A 16,128-nucleotide genomic window follows, 5' to 3' on the forward strand; every position below is an offset into this window, starting at 1 on the left:
AAGCTGAGATGCTCAGGAAACACACACTGATATGGACCTAAGTCCAGTTTGCAGAGTAACGCTGATTTGGTCAGAAGGCATACAATGGAGATATAGCAGAGCCCAATGAGAAAAATAATGACGTAGTTATAAACTACCTGAATACTCAGGGGGCAAACAGTTTCCAAGGAGCATGACATCAATGGCATGCAGAGAGATACTATACCATAAAAGAACCAAGAGAGCCAACAGTAGCAGGAGAAAGACTGACAGTTCAGTGCTGATGCCAAGAGTGACGAGTAAGATATGAATAGCAGAAGTCACACTTGCTACATTCTTTATTAGGAAAGGAGAACCCAAACTGTAAAGTTTAGGGTCCGTGCTAAATACCTCGGTTCTGTGCGTGGACCCCAAACTCCAGGAAGTCCGTGTTACTTTTTGGGTACCACGGCCCAAACAAAGTTTGTTGAGAGGCTGCAGAGCAGCCAATCAACAAGCTTTGTTGGTGTGGGCACTACCAGCCAAATCACAGCCATGACAACTATTGGCATGGCTATGATTGGCCGATGCACACTGTGTAAAAAAAATGACATGGAGTCCCCTCTATTTTTTCTTACCAGCGCAAGTAAAGCTACAGCTCCCAGCTGTCAGCTTTATTTTGGCTGGTTATCAAAAATATACGTGTCCCATATAATTTTTTTTTATTTTTTATATAAATAATTTAAAAACAACATTTTTGACAACCGGCCAACCTAAAGCAATTACGTGGAGGCTGGTATTCTCAGACTGGGAAGGGACAATTACATTTTTTCCCTCCACAGCCTAAAAAAGAGCAGGTCGCAGTCTCCCAAGAAAATACACATGCATCAGATGCGCTAATTCTGGCACTCTGCCCAGATCTTCCCAATTGCCTTGGTGTGGTGGCAAGTAGTGTAATATTCCTGGGTTTTATGGCAGCTTTGTAATGTCAGCTGACATCAAGCCCACAGGTTAGTAACAGAAATGCGTTTATAAGACGCCTCCATTACTAACCTCATAGTGAAAATTAAATAAACACACAGAAAAAAAGTCGTTTAAATTGAAATAAACACACAGAAAAACTTTATTTGAAATAATCACTCCCCACCCTCTTTTACCTATTTATGAATGTAAAAATACCTCAATTGCCATCGCACCAGGGTAGGTGGGAAGGGCAAAATGTTAGAATTTGCGCATCTAATAGAGGTGCCTCTTATGGAGCGACTGCGGGCTGCTATTTTTAAGCCCATTTCCAGTCTGAGAATACCAGCCCCAGCTGTCTGCTTTAGCTTGGCTGGTTTTCAAAAATGGAGGGACCCCAGGCCGAACCTGACAGACCCAAACATCAATGGGTCCGCTCTTCGCTAATTCTTACAAGCCCAATACACCTTGATTGACATCCCTAGGGGCATGACACAACATACAGTACATTACCCAAAACTGTTCTAAAGCCTTTGCTAATTTGATGTATTCTTTATGTTCGTACGTATTACAGCAGGCGCTGAGAAGTGAAGTAGTGCTGCCAGAGCAACAATACTCTGCTTGACTTATACGGTGTATTTATAATTTCAGGATTGCCAAATAAATAAATATATTACTATTACATTTAATTTACATGCATTTGATGCAGGTTAGTAATTACTAAGAACTCTTATGGATGCAAGTTGCACATCCTCCTAGTACTTTCTGGGGAATCTGTCAGATGTTATTGTTGGGTTTCACTGTTTTTGCTGTCCATGTGAGGAAAAAGTACATTATACTACAAGTCAAATTGTGTAGCTCAGTTTCCAACTCCACAATCTCAGCTATCAGTGACAGCAAGGTCTAATGACAGCCTAGCTCTAAAAAGAGCATGGGCAAAAATGATATGTTGCCCTGTTTTAATATTCCATAGTATATAGACATTGACAAACGAGCACCTTGAAAAAGAGCATTGATAAAAAGTTGTTGAAGCTGCCAGATTGTGTACAAAGCAGATATAGTTCAAAGCCATTTCAAATGGAATGGCTGATCAGATGCTTTCAAAAAGCTACTCATATGGATCTGTCAGGCAGCACTTTCCTAGCAGCTAACCTGTTTCTTCCTACTCAGGTGCTTAGTTTACAACTGAGCTTTTCTGAGCAAAGAACAAAAGTAAAAAGCAAGAATTATTATTTCACTATAGATTTCACCCTTTGCAATTCATAGGATAAAATCTGCTGCAAATCGCCTCTGAAATCCACAAGTTTAACCCTCCGTCACATACAACTGATCTGACAGGCGCTTCTCTTTTACTTTCATTTCTCCTTCCTCACCAGATTGTGAGGAAACCCCCTCCCTCCAGGTAGTCTCCTGTCTCTTGAAGGTCTGTGAAACCTGATATCACAGTTGGATTTCAGAGCTTCAGGGGAGAGGATATAGCTGCACAGATCTCTCAGGCTCATTGTATGTGAATACGTCACATTCAGTAAGGTTGGTATTTTATGTTTTTATTCATCACAATAGTTTATTTAGCTTGTTTTATGAATGCTGTTAGATGATAGAGACCTCACACTGAATGAGGATTTAGGAGAGGAAAGTGAGATTGATTCTCATGATGAGGTGGAAGAATGTGTCCTGGATTCTGAAAAAGAGCAAGATGGTGACAGTGGTGAGGATGAAGAAGTTGGATCATATTATATTGGAAAAGATAAAAATACTAAATGGAACAAGAAGCCATTCCAGAAAAAACGTAAGGAACCTTTAAACATTATTACTCACCTTCCTGCAGTAATAGGAACTGCACGTAATGCAAAAACTGCAGTTGAATGCTGGAACAGTATATTTACAGATGACATTCTGGACTCTATTGTCACATATACCAACCAATATATAGACATTATAAAGGACAAGTACATCTGCAACAGAACCATCAAGCCCACAGATGAAATAGAACTGCGTGCTTTTTTTGGATTACTGTACCTTGCAGGAGCTTATAGGGCAAATAGACAAAGTTTGGAGGAACTTTGGGGTAAAGATGGGGATGGAGTTGAAAAATTTAGCCTTGTTATGTCCATAAACAGATTCAAGATTCTAATTCGTTGCCTTCGGTTTGACGACAGAACTACCCGAACCGAACGCAAAACACATGACCGACTTGCTCCAATTCGTGATATATTTCAAAGATTTGTTGTAAACTGTAAACAAAATTATTACCCTGGAGAGAATCTCACTATTGACGAAATGCTCCCTGGTTTTCGTGGTAGATGTGCCTTTCGTCAATATATTCCATCAAAGCCAAACAAATATGGAATAAAAATTTATGCCCTTGTTGATGCCAGTAAGACCTACACTTACAACCTGGAAGTTTATGCAGGAAAACAACCAGAAGGTCCTTACTGTGTGAGCAACAAACCCATTGATGTTGTAAAAAGACTGGCTGAACCCTTATTTGGATCGGGTCGCAATATTACAGCTGACAATTGGTTTACAAGTTGTGATCTGATTGATTATCTGAAAATTCAGAAGCTGTCATATGTGGGAACTGTAAGAAAAAACAAAAGGGAATTGCCGCCACAGTTTGTAAGTGTGAAAGAGAGACAACAGTACAGCAGTATGTTTGCATTCCATAATGGAAAGGCTTTAGTTTCCTATGTACCACATGCCAAAAAAATCGTACTTCTTCTATCAACACTTCATGATGATGCTGCCATCGATCCTGGGACTGGGGCAGAAAAAAAACCGGAGATAATTACATTTTACAATGCCACCAAAGGGGGTGTGGATACAGCAGATCAGATGTGCTCCACTTTCAACGTCAGCAGAAACATCAAACGCTGGCCAATGGTCATATTTTTTGCTATGTTGAATTTGGGTGGTATAAATTCACAAGTAATTTATCTTGAAAACAAGCTTGAACCACTCCGTAGACGATTGTATCTGAAAAAATTGGCCCATGAACTAGTACTTGGAGAGCTACGCAGGAGAAGCGTGAAAACAATCGGTATCCCCTCTCGCCTTCAAGTTCAGCTCAAAAGGTTCCGCCCAGAAGATGATGGTGAAAAGTCACCATCTGCACCACCTCACAAAAGAAGGAGATGCACCACCTGCCAAACGGAAAGCGGAACCAGAAGGCTTTCAAATTATGAATGTCTCAAATGTCATAAAGCAATTTGCCTGACACATGCAAAAATGGTGTGTAATTCTTGCTATTTGCTCTTCAAGTGTGACTTTTCTGGGGAAACCTTAGCATCTACTTCTGATTGAATATGTTTTTAATAGTACTTAAGGTACCTTAAAATTAAGTTTGTGTTCAAAAATTTTCTTTGTACATTTTTTTGAGAGAGTCGAACTGGGGACTATTTGGCGGGAGTTTTGAAAAGTTTGTATTTCATAGTTATTAGTTTTATGTTAAGTAAATGTTTTTTTTTGCAACTGATTATGTGTAGTCTCTTTTATTACATCCCTATGAAGGTCACTGATCACTTTCAGAGCACTGAAATTGCAAACATTAGATATTATAGGTATTTTTCCAGCAGGCGCCTGACAGGCACATTGTATGTGAACTCGTTAGTCCGAATATTGTATGTGACGGAGGGTTAAATGTATCCACTTATATGGGGATTTTGCTGTACATTTGCTGCATAATTCGCTTGGATTCTCTGCAAAACACATTTTGGATTCCAAAGTTTCTTTTTCTGTTTGAACCATGTTCAGAAATAGCAACAGCATGGAGGACACAATACAACAGTACAGAGCACTGTAGATGTGAATCCAGCCTTGTGATTAGATAAATCACTAACCACAGCACAATCTGCCTGTTTCTGCCTCTGTTTGTTTCCTCCCTCCGCTCCTCATTGTCTTGATAGTCCATGTTGCTTTGACAAAGATGGATTTCAGTTTTGTTTATTTCAGAGCGAATGACTAGGGCATAAAAAGAAGAGGCTCATAAGTAGAGAAAGAAGATGATTTCTTTTAAAAGATATGCTACACTAGTGTATTAAGTTCACTTGTCCTATTACTATTTATTGATGCAAAGTTTGAAATGACAGAGACCGTTTCACCCCTTCACACACCCTGCCATACAAGTGCATCGTTGTGTAGTGTTATTTACTGCATCATGCCATAAAAGTACAGCATGAGGTTGGAGCGGGCACAAAAGCTGTGCTGCCGCCATTCAAAGTGGCAGATAGCTGTTTAACTCTTTACATGCCATAGTTGCTACTGACTGCACATGAAAGAGGGAAAATGCTCCCTTTTGTCAGTAAATCTGCTTTCCCATAGATGGGTTTGATGCCAACCATAGGCCTAACAATGTCTATCATGTCTGCCACACACTTCAGTATATCAGGTCCTGAAGGAGGCATGACCCGCTATGCTGATAGTTTAGATATGGATCTGGATATGGATATGGATCTACATAATTTCCAAGAGGGTTCCTTGGTCGTCTCAGATTTTGTGGTATGTAGTCATAAGAAACGGTCACAGGAGCGCTGGAAAGAAATGCTGACACAGGAAAGGGTTTAGCCACGAGCCTGGGTTTAGGGTGGTGATACTGGGTGCAACAAAATTGCGTAGCGTGCGGTTCCTACAGAATACCATTCTAGGAAGAGAAGGAATGTGTGTCGATAGTATTGGGTCTCCTTTAAGGATAAACCAGTACTTAAACAGGAGATTCTTGATCAATCCGTGGGATTGGTTGAAAGTGGTAACGAAACTCCATCTACCAAGTTAAGTACCTTGAGGCGATGAAGTTTTATTAATATTAATTCTGCTAACACAATCTTTCTGGGTGAAGGCTTTAGCTCTCAAAAATGCATCATGGACCAACTTCTTTGGATACCCTCTTTGTTGCAACCGTTGACTCAAAACCTTAGCCTCATTGAGGAAATCCGTATCTCATGTAAAATTTTTTCGTATTCGCCAGTATTGCCCACAAGGAATATTTTGAATCACTTGGGCAGATGGCCACTGTTGAAACTTAGGTAGCTGTTCACATCTACTTTTTTAAAATGTGTGGTGGTGGAGAAACAGCCCAATTTATCAACATGTACAATGAGATCCAAAAATTGAATAGACACATTGTAAATGTTGGCTGCGAAAAACAAACCCCAGGGGTTCATGTTCAGATTACAAATAAATTCGAGAGCTTCCCCCTCTGTATCGGTCAATATAATGAACAAAACATCTATGAAGTGATGGAAAAATGCTATTTTACCAGATGCCAGGTCAGACTGCACGATGAAGACGGACTCAAACGCCCCATGAGTAAGTTTGCAAAACTGGTAAAATAGCATTTTTCCGTTGCTTCATTTTTGGATCTCCAATGGATGCCAAGGGATGAGAGGGTCTGTAGTAATAGGGAATGGTCCACTGTGTCAAAGGCAGAACACAGGTTCAGGAGGAGGAGGATAGAGTAGTGTCGCTTGCTCTTGGCGGTTAATAGGTCATTGGTGACCTTAGGTAGGGCAGTTTCAGTGGAGTGGTGTGATTGGAAGCCAGATTGTAAGCGGTCAAAGAGGGAGCAGGAAGATAGATGGGAGGACAATTCAAGATGGACCTGTTGTTCCAGTAGTTTGGAGGCATAGGGGAGAAGTGATATAAGGCGATAGCTAGATACAGAGGATGGGTCAAGAGAGGGCTTTTTGAGGATAGGTGTGATTGAGGCTTGTTTTAAGCTTGAGGGGAAAACACCAGTTGTTAGTTTATCTACACTAAACTTGAATTGCCATTTCTCAGATTGAGCCTCCAGCTCGCATAAATGTGCACTTGCAGATACTGAAATTCTACTGTGTAAGTCTTCTGCAAAGTCATTAGTAAATATGTTAAAAAAGAGGGCCTAATACTGACTCCTGTGGTAGGACATTGTTAACTGCGACTCATTCAAAGCGCGCTAGATTAATAAACCGTCCTTGCTTGATATCTCAGAGGCAATTGGTATTCCAATTACACATGTTTTCTCTTAGTCCCATTATTCTAATTTTTTGCCCAATGCGTTTTGACGTTAACAGTTTATTTGTTCTGAGAAAAAAGTTTGTTAACTTTGAAAAGCATTGACAATAAAACGACACTTAAATCTCTCCTGGTTTCGTAGCTTCTTCTACAATGATCTTTGCTGGTAATGCTGGTAATCCCGACAGTGCTTTAAAACCCCATTACTTTTTTATTTTGTCATATTAAATTGTGATATACATATGGATAGATCCATCTATACAACTCACACAAAGTTAGGGATATTTGTCTTTTGGATGAAGTCTATGGAAAACATTAAAAACTCACGCTTCAGTGATATTTTATCATGAAAGTAGAGCATTTAAGTAGAAGCATGCAATCGTGATTACCTAATATCAAACAATTTATTGACACAAAAGTCAACAGCAGTAGTGGGTATACCCCCACAAAAAATCCCAATGTCTCAATAACTTGTCAAATGGCCTTGAGCAACGGTGTCTCATGTTGTTCACAAGTCGAATTATTGTCTCCTGCGGCATGATATCCTAGTATTCTTCAAGGGCGGCACTCAGGTCATTGAGGTTCTGGGGTACACAGCTACGAGCCTCTACACAGTGACTAAGGTTTTCTATACAGGAAAGATATATATCTTGGTACCGTGTTAGCCAGTAGGTAAAAAAATATTTAGAACTATATGGTGGCCCGATTCTAACACATCGGGTATCCTAGAATATGTATGTAGTTTATTATGAAGATTTGAGAATAATGCAATGAATAAACAAGATTCGGCCAGCTGGGCTCGACCTATTAGCGAAGCGTGGTTCAAATCCCGAGCCAATTGGTGGCCGGACTGCGTCTGTCGCTGATTGTTTGCGGCCGGCCTGGCATGACTAATCAGTGAAGCCAGGGCGAGTTCCAGGTTTTTGAGGGCTGCGGGCGAAAGAGACTCACAGCCCACATAGCATATAACACAGCCCACGTAGTATGTAGCACAGCCACGTAGTATGTAGCACAGCCACGTAGTATATAGCACAGCCACGTAGTATATAGCATAGCTACATAGTATATAACACAGCCGCGTAGTATATTACACAGCCATGTAGTATATTGCACAGCCACGTAGTATATAGCACAGCCACGTAGTATATTGCATAGTCACGCAGTATATTGCACAGCCACATAGTATATAGCACAGCCCACGTAGTATAAGGCATAGCGACATAGTATATATATCACAGCCCATGCAGTATATAACACAGCCCACACAGTATATAACACAGCCCACATAGTATATAGCAATGTGGGCATCATATCCCTGTTAAAAAAAAGAATTAAAATAAAAAAAAATTATATACTCACCTTCCGGCTGCCCCCGCATCCAGCCCGTTTCCGGTAATGCCTTGCGGCAATAACCCATGATGATGTAGCGGTCTCACGAGACCGCTACATCATCTCCGGTCATTGCCGCAATGCATTCTTGGGACCGGAGTATCGTGAGGAGCAGGAAAGGCTGGCGTGGATGGCGGAAGGTGAGAATATAATGATTTTTTTTTCATTTTATTTTTAACATTATATGTTTTTACTATTGATGCTGCATAGGCAGCATCGATAGTAAAACGTTGGTCACACAGGGTTAATGGCACCGTTAACGGACTGCGCTACACCGCGTTATGCCGTGGTGTAAGGCAGTCTGTTAATGCTATGTGGGCGCTGACTGGAGGGGAGTATGGAGGGGGCACTGTTATGATACGGTGGTCTAGGAGCAACATGGAACGAGCTCTGAAGGAAGTTGTAACTGTACTGACCGCAGTCCCTAAGCTCAACACAACACTAGAAGTAGCCGTGGAATGCTCCTAACTCTCCCTAGGCATCTCGTCACAGCCTAAGAGCTAACTACCCCTAAAGATAGAAGCAGGAAAGCTATCTTGCCTCAGAGAAAATCCCCAAAGGATAGATTAGCCCCCCACAAATAATGACTGTGAGTGGAGAGGGAAAAGACATACACAGAATGAAACCAGGATGAGCACAGGAGTCCAGTCTAGCTAAATAGAAAGGACAGGATGGAATACTGTGCGGTCAGTATAAAACACTACAAAAAATCCACGCAGAGTTTACAAAAAATCTCCACACCTGACTAAAGGTGTGGAGGGTAAATCTGCTTCCCAGAGCTTCCAGCAAGACAGAATTAATTCATACTGATAAGCTGGACAAACATACAAAGCACAGAACGGATAAGTCCACAATCTATGGACAGAAAAGAGCAAGCAAAAACTTAGCTTTGTTGAACTGGTCAGGATAACAGGGAAATCCAAAGAGATGTGAATCCAACCAGAAACCATTTACAAGTGGCACTGGCTGAAGGAAAGAGCCAGGCATAAATAGCCGAGCAGAAAAGATGATCAGTGGAAGCAGCTGAAGACAGCTAAATCCAAGGAGCAGCCATACCACTAGAAACCACAAAAGGGAGCCCATGGGCAGAACTCACAAAAGTGCCACTTACAACCACCGGAGGGAGCCCAAGAGCGGAATTCACAACAGGGCACTGACTGGAGGGGAGTAGAGAGGGGCAAATTTGCGGCCGGACTGTGCCTGTCTCTGGTCGCACCCAGCCAGCTGTGATCAATCAATCAGCAATGCGGGATTTCCGTGACAGACAAACAGACAGACAGACAGACAAACAGAGGGAAGTGGACCTTAGATGATTAAAAAGATAGATTGAAAGTGGTTGATATCTTTTAATGGCTAACTGAAAAGATGGTAACAAATTGCAAGCTTTCAAGACTACTTAAGTCTCTTCAACAGGCATAGACTAAAATAAATTCTGGGCTGAAATTTCATAAATATGTGATTCTTCAGAATATCTTTTAGTCTAAGCCTGATGAAGAGACCTAAGTAGTCTCGAAAGCTTGCAATTTGTTATCATCTTTTCAGTTAGCCATTAAAAGGTATCAACCACTGAGGACTCTGAATTCTAAATATTTTTCTGGTTTTCTATGACATTCAGGTCTGGAGAAAGTGCAGGCAACAACGTTTGAGGTACTCCAGTCTCCAGCAGCCATTCCCTAATGATGTGACCTCAATGAGATTGAGCATTGTCGTCCATAAAAAATGAAATAAGGCTGTGCTGTTTTTATAGAGGCACAAATACTGAATTAATTATGTTATTCGAGTAGTAGGAGCTTGTCACAGTACCATTCACAAAGTGTTGGGTAATTCTGTATTGACTATACACACCTGCCCACATTGTAACATAACCACTCCTGGTGACAAAAGTAGCTGATGAATAGTGCTCTATTTGACGTCTCCATCATTGTTGTCTGCCATCATTTCTGCTTAGTGTCAATCACCTTTATCAGTGAACAGCACTGAGGCCCACTGGCCCCTCTACCAGCGTGGATGCTTCCTGGCCCATGTTGGTGTAATCAGGTACCCTTGCAAGTTGACTAGCGCACAGACCATGCTAATGTAAATGGTTTTGAATGGTCTGACATTACATTTGGATGCCTATCACCTCCCTGAAATGTGCCTCGAGTTGTGTGGCATTTATCATCTAGTTCTGAAAGGCATTGTTCACAATGAAGAGGTCATCAGTGTGGGATATGGCCAAAGTTGTCCATTTCTCTGTCTTTCTGTGACTCTTCTAGTCTCTCCGTAACTCTGTGGCAACGTACTAATATGTATTTATTAGGTTCAACCCAACTCCCCCTCTTATAACAAATGTTCCTGAACGGATTCCTGAGGGCAGTGTACTGAGCCTCGCGTCTTGGAGTCTCATGTAAGACCCAATGACGTGATGCAGCCAGCCAATCACAGTAATGCCAGTACCCAACATGGCTATGGTATTACTGTGTATGGCAGGCTATCATTGCATATTTATTGGCTGTAGCAGCCCCAAAACATGTGAGTCCAGAACTCAAGCAATGTGCTCAAGAACCCACGATACTCAATCAAGTAATGAACGTTCTCGTGTACAACGTTGCTCAATCAAGTATTGAGCAGTGCCAAGCATGCTCACTCATCCCTAGTAAAGCTAAAGACCTGCCGTCCATTAGGTAGCCATCGGGGAATGTATCTTATTGTGTAAGGTCTGATGAATAGAGGAACAAGGTGATATTGAAGTAGAGAAAAAGCCTCCCCAACATGTTTCACCCTTAGAGGCTTAATCAGGGTAATGAGGCATATGAAAAGAGCAAAACCAGCTGAATGTGACTGTAGACAATTATATAGAACTTGAATAAATTGGTTATAGATTGCAAGCTCATATGTCAATTTTGGCCAAGAATTGTTTGGGCAGTTATAGTATGTTACTGTGAGATATCTGAAAAAAGTTACACTTGCACGACACTTTTACATATAAATCTTTATACTCATGACAATAATGTTGATCTCAAAGGCAAAACTTTAATTTTTCAATCAGTCATGTGTAAATATGAATATAATTAAGATTACAATTTACATTTTCTTTCCACAGATCTAAACATTACTGCTGCTGTCCTGTCTCTTTTGAGTATAACTTTTATGGTAATGGGATCAATATGCATCACTATGGTTCTCAGCAAAGGTGTGGAGTTCCTTCTGAAGCCTGCTTCATTCTTCTTTATCCTTTCTGGTAAGGAAAGAAAATATTTCATATCTATTTATTAACCCATTATCTACCAATGTCCTTTTTTGGGGACGCTTAATCTTTAGCTTCTAGCAACTAAGATTTTATCATTTGTATAATTAGGTCCAATTTTTTGTGTTGAGTTTGTAAAATGAATGTTTTCAAAATAGGAAATCATGTCATTGTCATTTTTAATTGAGTATTGGGACGCCCTTTTCTGAAAAATCCGTACTTGTAAAAATTTTAATTTGGCAAGTAGTGGGTTAAAACTCTTGAACACAGTTCTATCTTGATCTGCCTGTCACACAACTATGACATCACAGAATTTTTAGTCATAGTGGCCCAAGTTTTAATGTATATACAGAGATACACCAGCGGAATGAACAGCCAGGTTCAGTCATAGCTAGATAGTATTCTTTTTGCAGTCGGACACCCTGATCCCAAATTCTTTGGAACTCTTGGTTAGCATATTGGATCAGTTACTAGAACTGGCCAAGTTTTTTATGGGCACCCTGTATTCAGCATGGCTGATGGTCTTGTAACACCTAAGCAAATCAGGTTATCTCCAACAAGAAAGAAAGACCTTACACTTGTCAAAATTAATCAAACATGGATCAGTGCAAACTTTTATTCCTCTTTGACTGATGCCAGTGATTAATTCAGCCATATCAACTGCCTGCCTAATTGTCTACTTAAATCCGGAAGATATTTTGTTGCTATTTTTCTACCATGCAGCTTCCGCCATTTTCACTCCACAGCCAAACCAACCAGTCCTCTGCTGGTTATCTGCCTATTGTGTTTTACAGTACTGCTTCTGGGAAACAAACTATTTTGAAGAAAAACAAACATGAAACAGCCTCCAAACAGAGCCAGTTTTTTGAAAGTCTTATTGATAAGCCAATGGTTTTTCACAACAACAAAAAACAGCTAGCCTATTTCTGTTCCATAAAAAAAGGATAATTTTTGGAAGGCTTAATATAAAAAGTTTAAATTATTCAACCATTTATAGAAAAACAAAACCAAAATGCCAAAAAAAGGATATATTTTTCACGTATAGTTGAAAAGCCATTGCTTCTTTTCTTTCAAAACAGAGCATCTGTTTTTGCTCCTTAAATAAAGGGATAATTTTTGGACAGCTTGTGAATAGCTATCACTTCTTCATCTAGCAAACAAAATTGTTAATAATACTGCACAATTAAGGATAATAATTAGACTTCCTCATTTGAAAAAAAGCCTTTGCTTTTTTGATACTACTGTGTATTAACAGCAGCAAGGCAGACATCAACCCCCCCAAACATACATTTTTACAATTTAAGTAGCCTAAAAAGTCTGATCCTGTAGTGTGTTGTTAAAAATGTTGTTTGTTACCATGGATTACCATTCATTTTACATTATCCAGATACATTGAGGTGTTTGTGTTAAAGAATTCAAAAGGAAAGAGTTCAGTACAGTCTTACGACACTATAAAGTGGCTGTTTGATGCTTTGTATTATTGCAGTTCACCACAAATTTCTTGGAGAAGCGCGTTGAAGCTAGCATTAAGCAGATTAGGCAAAATTTGAATTCACCTGTTCATGCAGAATTTCCCAGGAAATTTGATTTGCATAGAAATTCTTCTCCACCAACTGAATGTCCCTTTTTAAGGTCTGGGTGTCTTTCCTGACAACAGTGTATAAGAAGTATCAGATGAAAAAAATAAAAAATTACTTATACTCGCCTCATCACTTCTCTAGCCACTCCGCTCCTTACCATCAGCCATCTGGTTCTATTACATATTTTAATCTCTGAGAGCTGAATCTTCATAAACATAAGGTCACAACATTATGACTTTCCAACATGCACTGTGATCTTGCACATTCATGCTTTGAAACTTCCCGGGCCGCACCAGAGCCATAATTCCTGGCCTAACGTGAAGAGCTCTCACATCAATGATAAGAAGATGTGATGAGGACTGAATGGGTGGTTGTGAGGAGTGGAGAATCAAAAGAGGTGAGCAGTAAGGTGGGTACAAGTATTTTTTTATCCTATTTATGGCCCTATACAGATCAGCAAAATATCAGCTAAATCCTGAATCCTCATGGAAGTGAATTAGAAAAATTCCACATTTTGGAGAATGCAAATTTTTTGAAAATTTAAGTTGAACTCAGTTAATATATTCGCTCATCTATTTATATAATTGCCTTGTAATGTTTTCATTTCCTGTTCTGTCCAGATGTCACCGTATCCCAGAATTCCAAGAGGAGGAAGTTTACCAATCACCATGTTGGGACACCCAAGTGATGGGTGTCTCAATATGAAAACTGCTGCTGGTACCAGCCTATTGAACAGTACCACTAGTGGAACACCGTCGCACCACACACACTCTCTATATGCTGTATGCACCACAAACACACACTCACACACTCACAGTCACACACTCAAGCAGCCTCTTGCGCGGTACCATCAGGGGAACACCATCGCGAACACTCCACCGCTGGGATCAGCCGAATGATTCACTGACTGCCGCCATCTTTGTACAGGAGGAGCGCATGCACAGTTTTAATGTGACTGCCGCTATCTGTCTGCACAAAGAGGATGGAGGTCTGATTTACTGCGCCTGCGTGAATTACGCACAGGTGCAGTGAATCATTCGGCTGATCTGGGCGCCAGATGCGCGACGTGACTACAGGCAGAGGAAGCCGGTCACATTAAAGGGGTTTTCCCATGAACAAAAGTTCGCTTTAAAAATTGTTTAAAAATTGACTGTGTACGGAGCATACTACATCTCCTGAGCAGGGGAGGAAGCAAAAGATAATACTGACATTACAGCAGGGGATCACAGTGGATTCATTTTGTGAGGTAAATTATTTCACTGACTGTTTTTAAAAAATATTTTACCTCACAAAATGTATCCTCTGCGATCTCCTGCTGTAATGTCAGTATTGTCTTTGAGGGGAGAACACAGCACAGGAAGGAGAGAGACAGCAGACAAGGGGAATAGCACATGAAGTAGACAGGTCAAAGAAGAGAGCACAGACGGCAGAAGTCAGCATATGGGGAAAGAGAGAGTGGATAGGTGGGTGAGCACATGGGGGGAGAGATTCTCAATGCTGCAAAGCCTGCCCCATAGCGACAATACCGCCCTCCCGATGCGATAGCATCGGGCCTCCATCTAGTCTCTAATATTTGACATTACTTTCCATAAAACATCATGGAACCTACACTGTTTAAGTATAGTATTTTCTAATTTGATGCATAAACTGCATAAAAGATGCAGCAGCAGGCTGTCTTGATGCAAAAACTCATCACCAAACTTGACATGTTTTGTGGGTTGTCCAGTAGTAAGGGTCAATTTATAGTTTTCTGCATGATGATATTTTTCTGCGCAATGGAAAAATTGTATGTTAAGATAAAGTCTCATCTTTCTTACCAGATGCAGCAACTTCTCAGTATACGTAATTGTGTCTGGCACTGTAGCTCAATCCTTTCCAGTGCCATACCCCCCTTCATTAATGATTGATGGAAACTCTAAGAACAGACTACAACGTTTTTGGTTTGGCCCCAGAATTCCCTTTTAAAGTTCCTAGAAATTGTCATTGCTAAAATTTTACTGTATCAGAACTTATACAATTTATCACTTATCTTTTTTTTGGGGTGGTGAAAAAACTTTTCGATAAGGGAATAAATAAAACATGAGATGAAGTTTTCTAAATATTTTCTCTTAATTTATGTTTTACAGGTATATTTGTCTTAATCACTATGGCAATATTCCATCAAGCTGTCGGCTGGCTAATGGCAAGCAATCAGAACGTGAAGCTAGAATATGAGTATTCATGGTCCGTGGCCTGTGCGGCGGCTGCGGGAGGCGTCTTAATATTTGGTGGAATATGTTGCATTTTCTTGGTATTGCCGTCATTGCCCAAAAAGCCTTGGGAGTACTGCATGAAAAAGGGAAATAGCTCATAAATCAAGAACCGGAGACTACAATTGCTTAATCATCTAGCACATGAGCTAGAGAACATTCACTCACTGCCGGGTTCCCAACAGTAACGTCCTTTGCAAAATGAGGACAGTTGTTTGTTTACGTCATTGTAAGTTTATGCACCAGATTCAGAGTAACAGTCAGTATTCAGACTATAGGAGTTGTGTCAAATGCAAAGGATGAGGCTTCAACATAAGGACAGACTATTTCTATCCTATTACGAACTGGATGTTTCATTTTTTTTCCCTTTTGTAAATAAGCTTTGTAGCATCCAGAACTCTGTCGATGTATTTTATTTGGGGAGGGTTATTGTATAGAAACTATTCATTTTTTTGTTTTTGCTGTTATAATATATTGTGCTATTAAAAGTTATTTTTATTCTGGAGATTCTATGCTTGTTTTTACTTTCCAATATTCAATAAGAGCAAGCTTTTGGGAAATATATGCGGGCTTCATGTAAGCCAAAAAAAAAAATCAGGTACATGCCAAAAAAATTGTTCATTTCGACAAGAAAAAGTTGTTTATTATGAAACAGATTAGTTGGTTTCCAGGTTACTTAGAGAAGAGAACAAAGAGATGGAAAGGGAATTGTGGACCGGATAATTGGAGAGGAAAGTCACGGTATTGATGTGCTCAGCCTTAAATTTCTATGAATTTT

The 16,128-nt window shown here is 40.2% G+C and overlaps 1 protein-coding gene across 1 annotated transcript in view; it reads left to right on the forward strand.

The window, feature by feature from the left end:
- Nucleotides 1-15,855, forward strand: part of CACNG6 (calcium voltage-gated channel auxiliary subunit gamma 6) — a 223,757-nt gene extending 207,902 nt beyond the window's left edge. The window contains exons 3-4 of the mRNA XM_069743071.1: nt 11,378-11,515; nt 15,228-15,855. Coding sequence (XP_069599172.1) covers nt 11,378-11,515; nt 15,228-15,454 — 365 coding nt within the window. The 3' untranslated portion in view covers nt 15,455-15,855. The remainder of the gene's footprint in view (nt 1-11,377; nt 11,516-15,227) is intronic.
- The last annotated feature ends 273 nt before the right edge of the window (nt 15,856-16,128 follow it).

This window comes from Ranitomeya imitator, chromosome 10 (genome assembly GCF_032444005.1).
Source record: "Ranitomeya imitator isolate aRanImi1 chromosome 10, aRanImi1.pri, whole genome shotgun sequence".
Taxonomy (NCBI): Eukaryota; Metazoa; Chordata; class Amphibia; order Anura; family Dendrobatidae; genus Ranitomeya; species Ranitomeya imitator.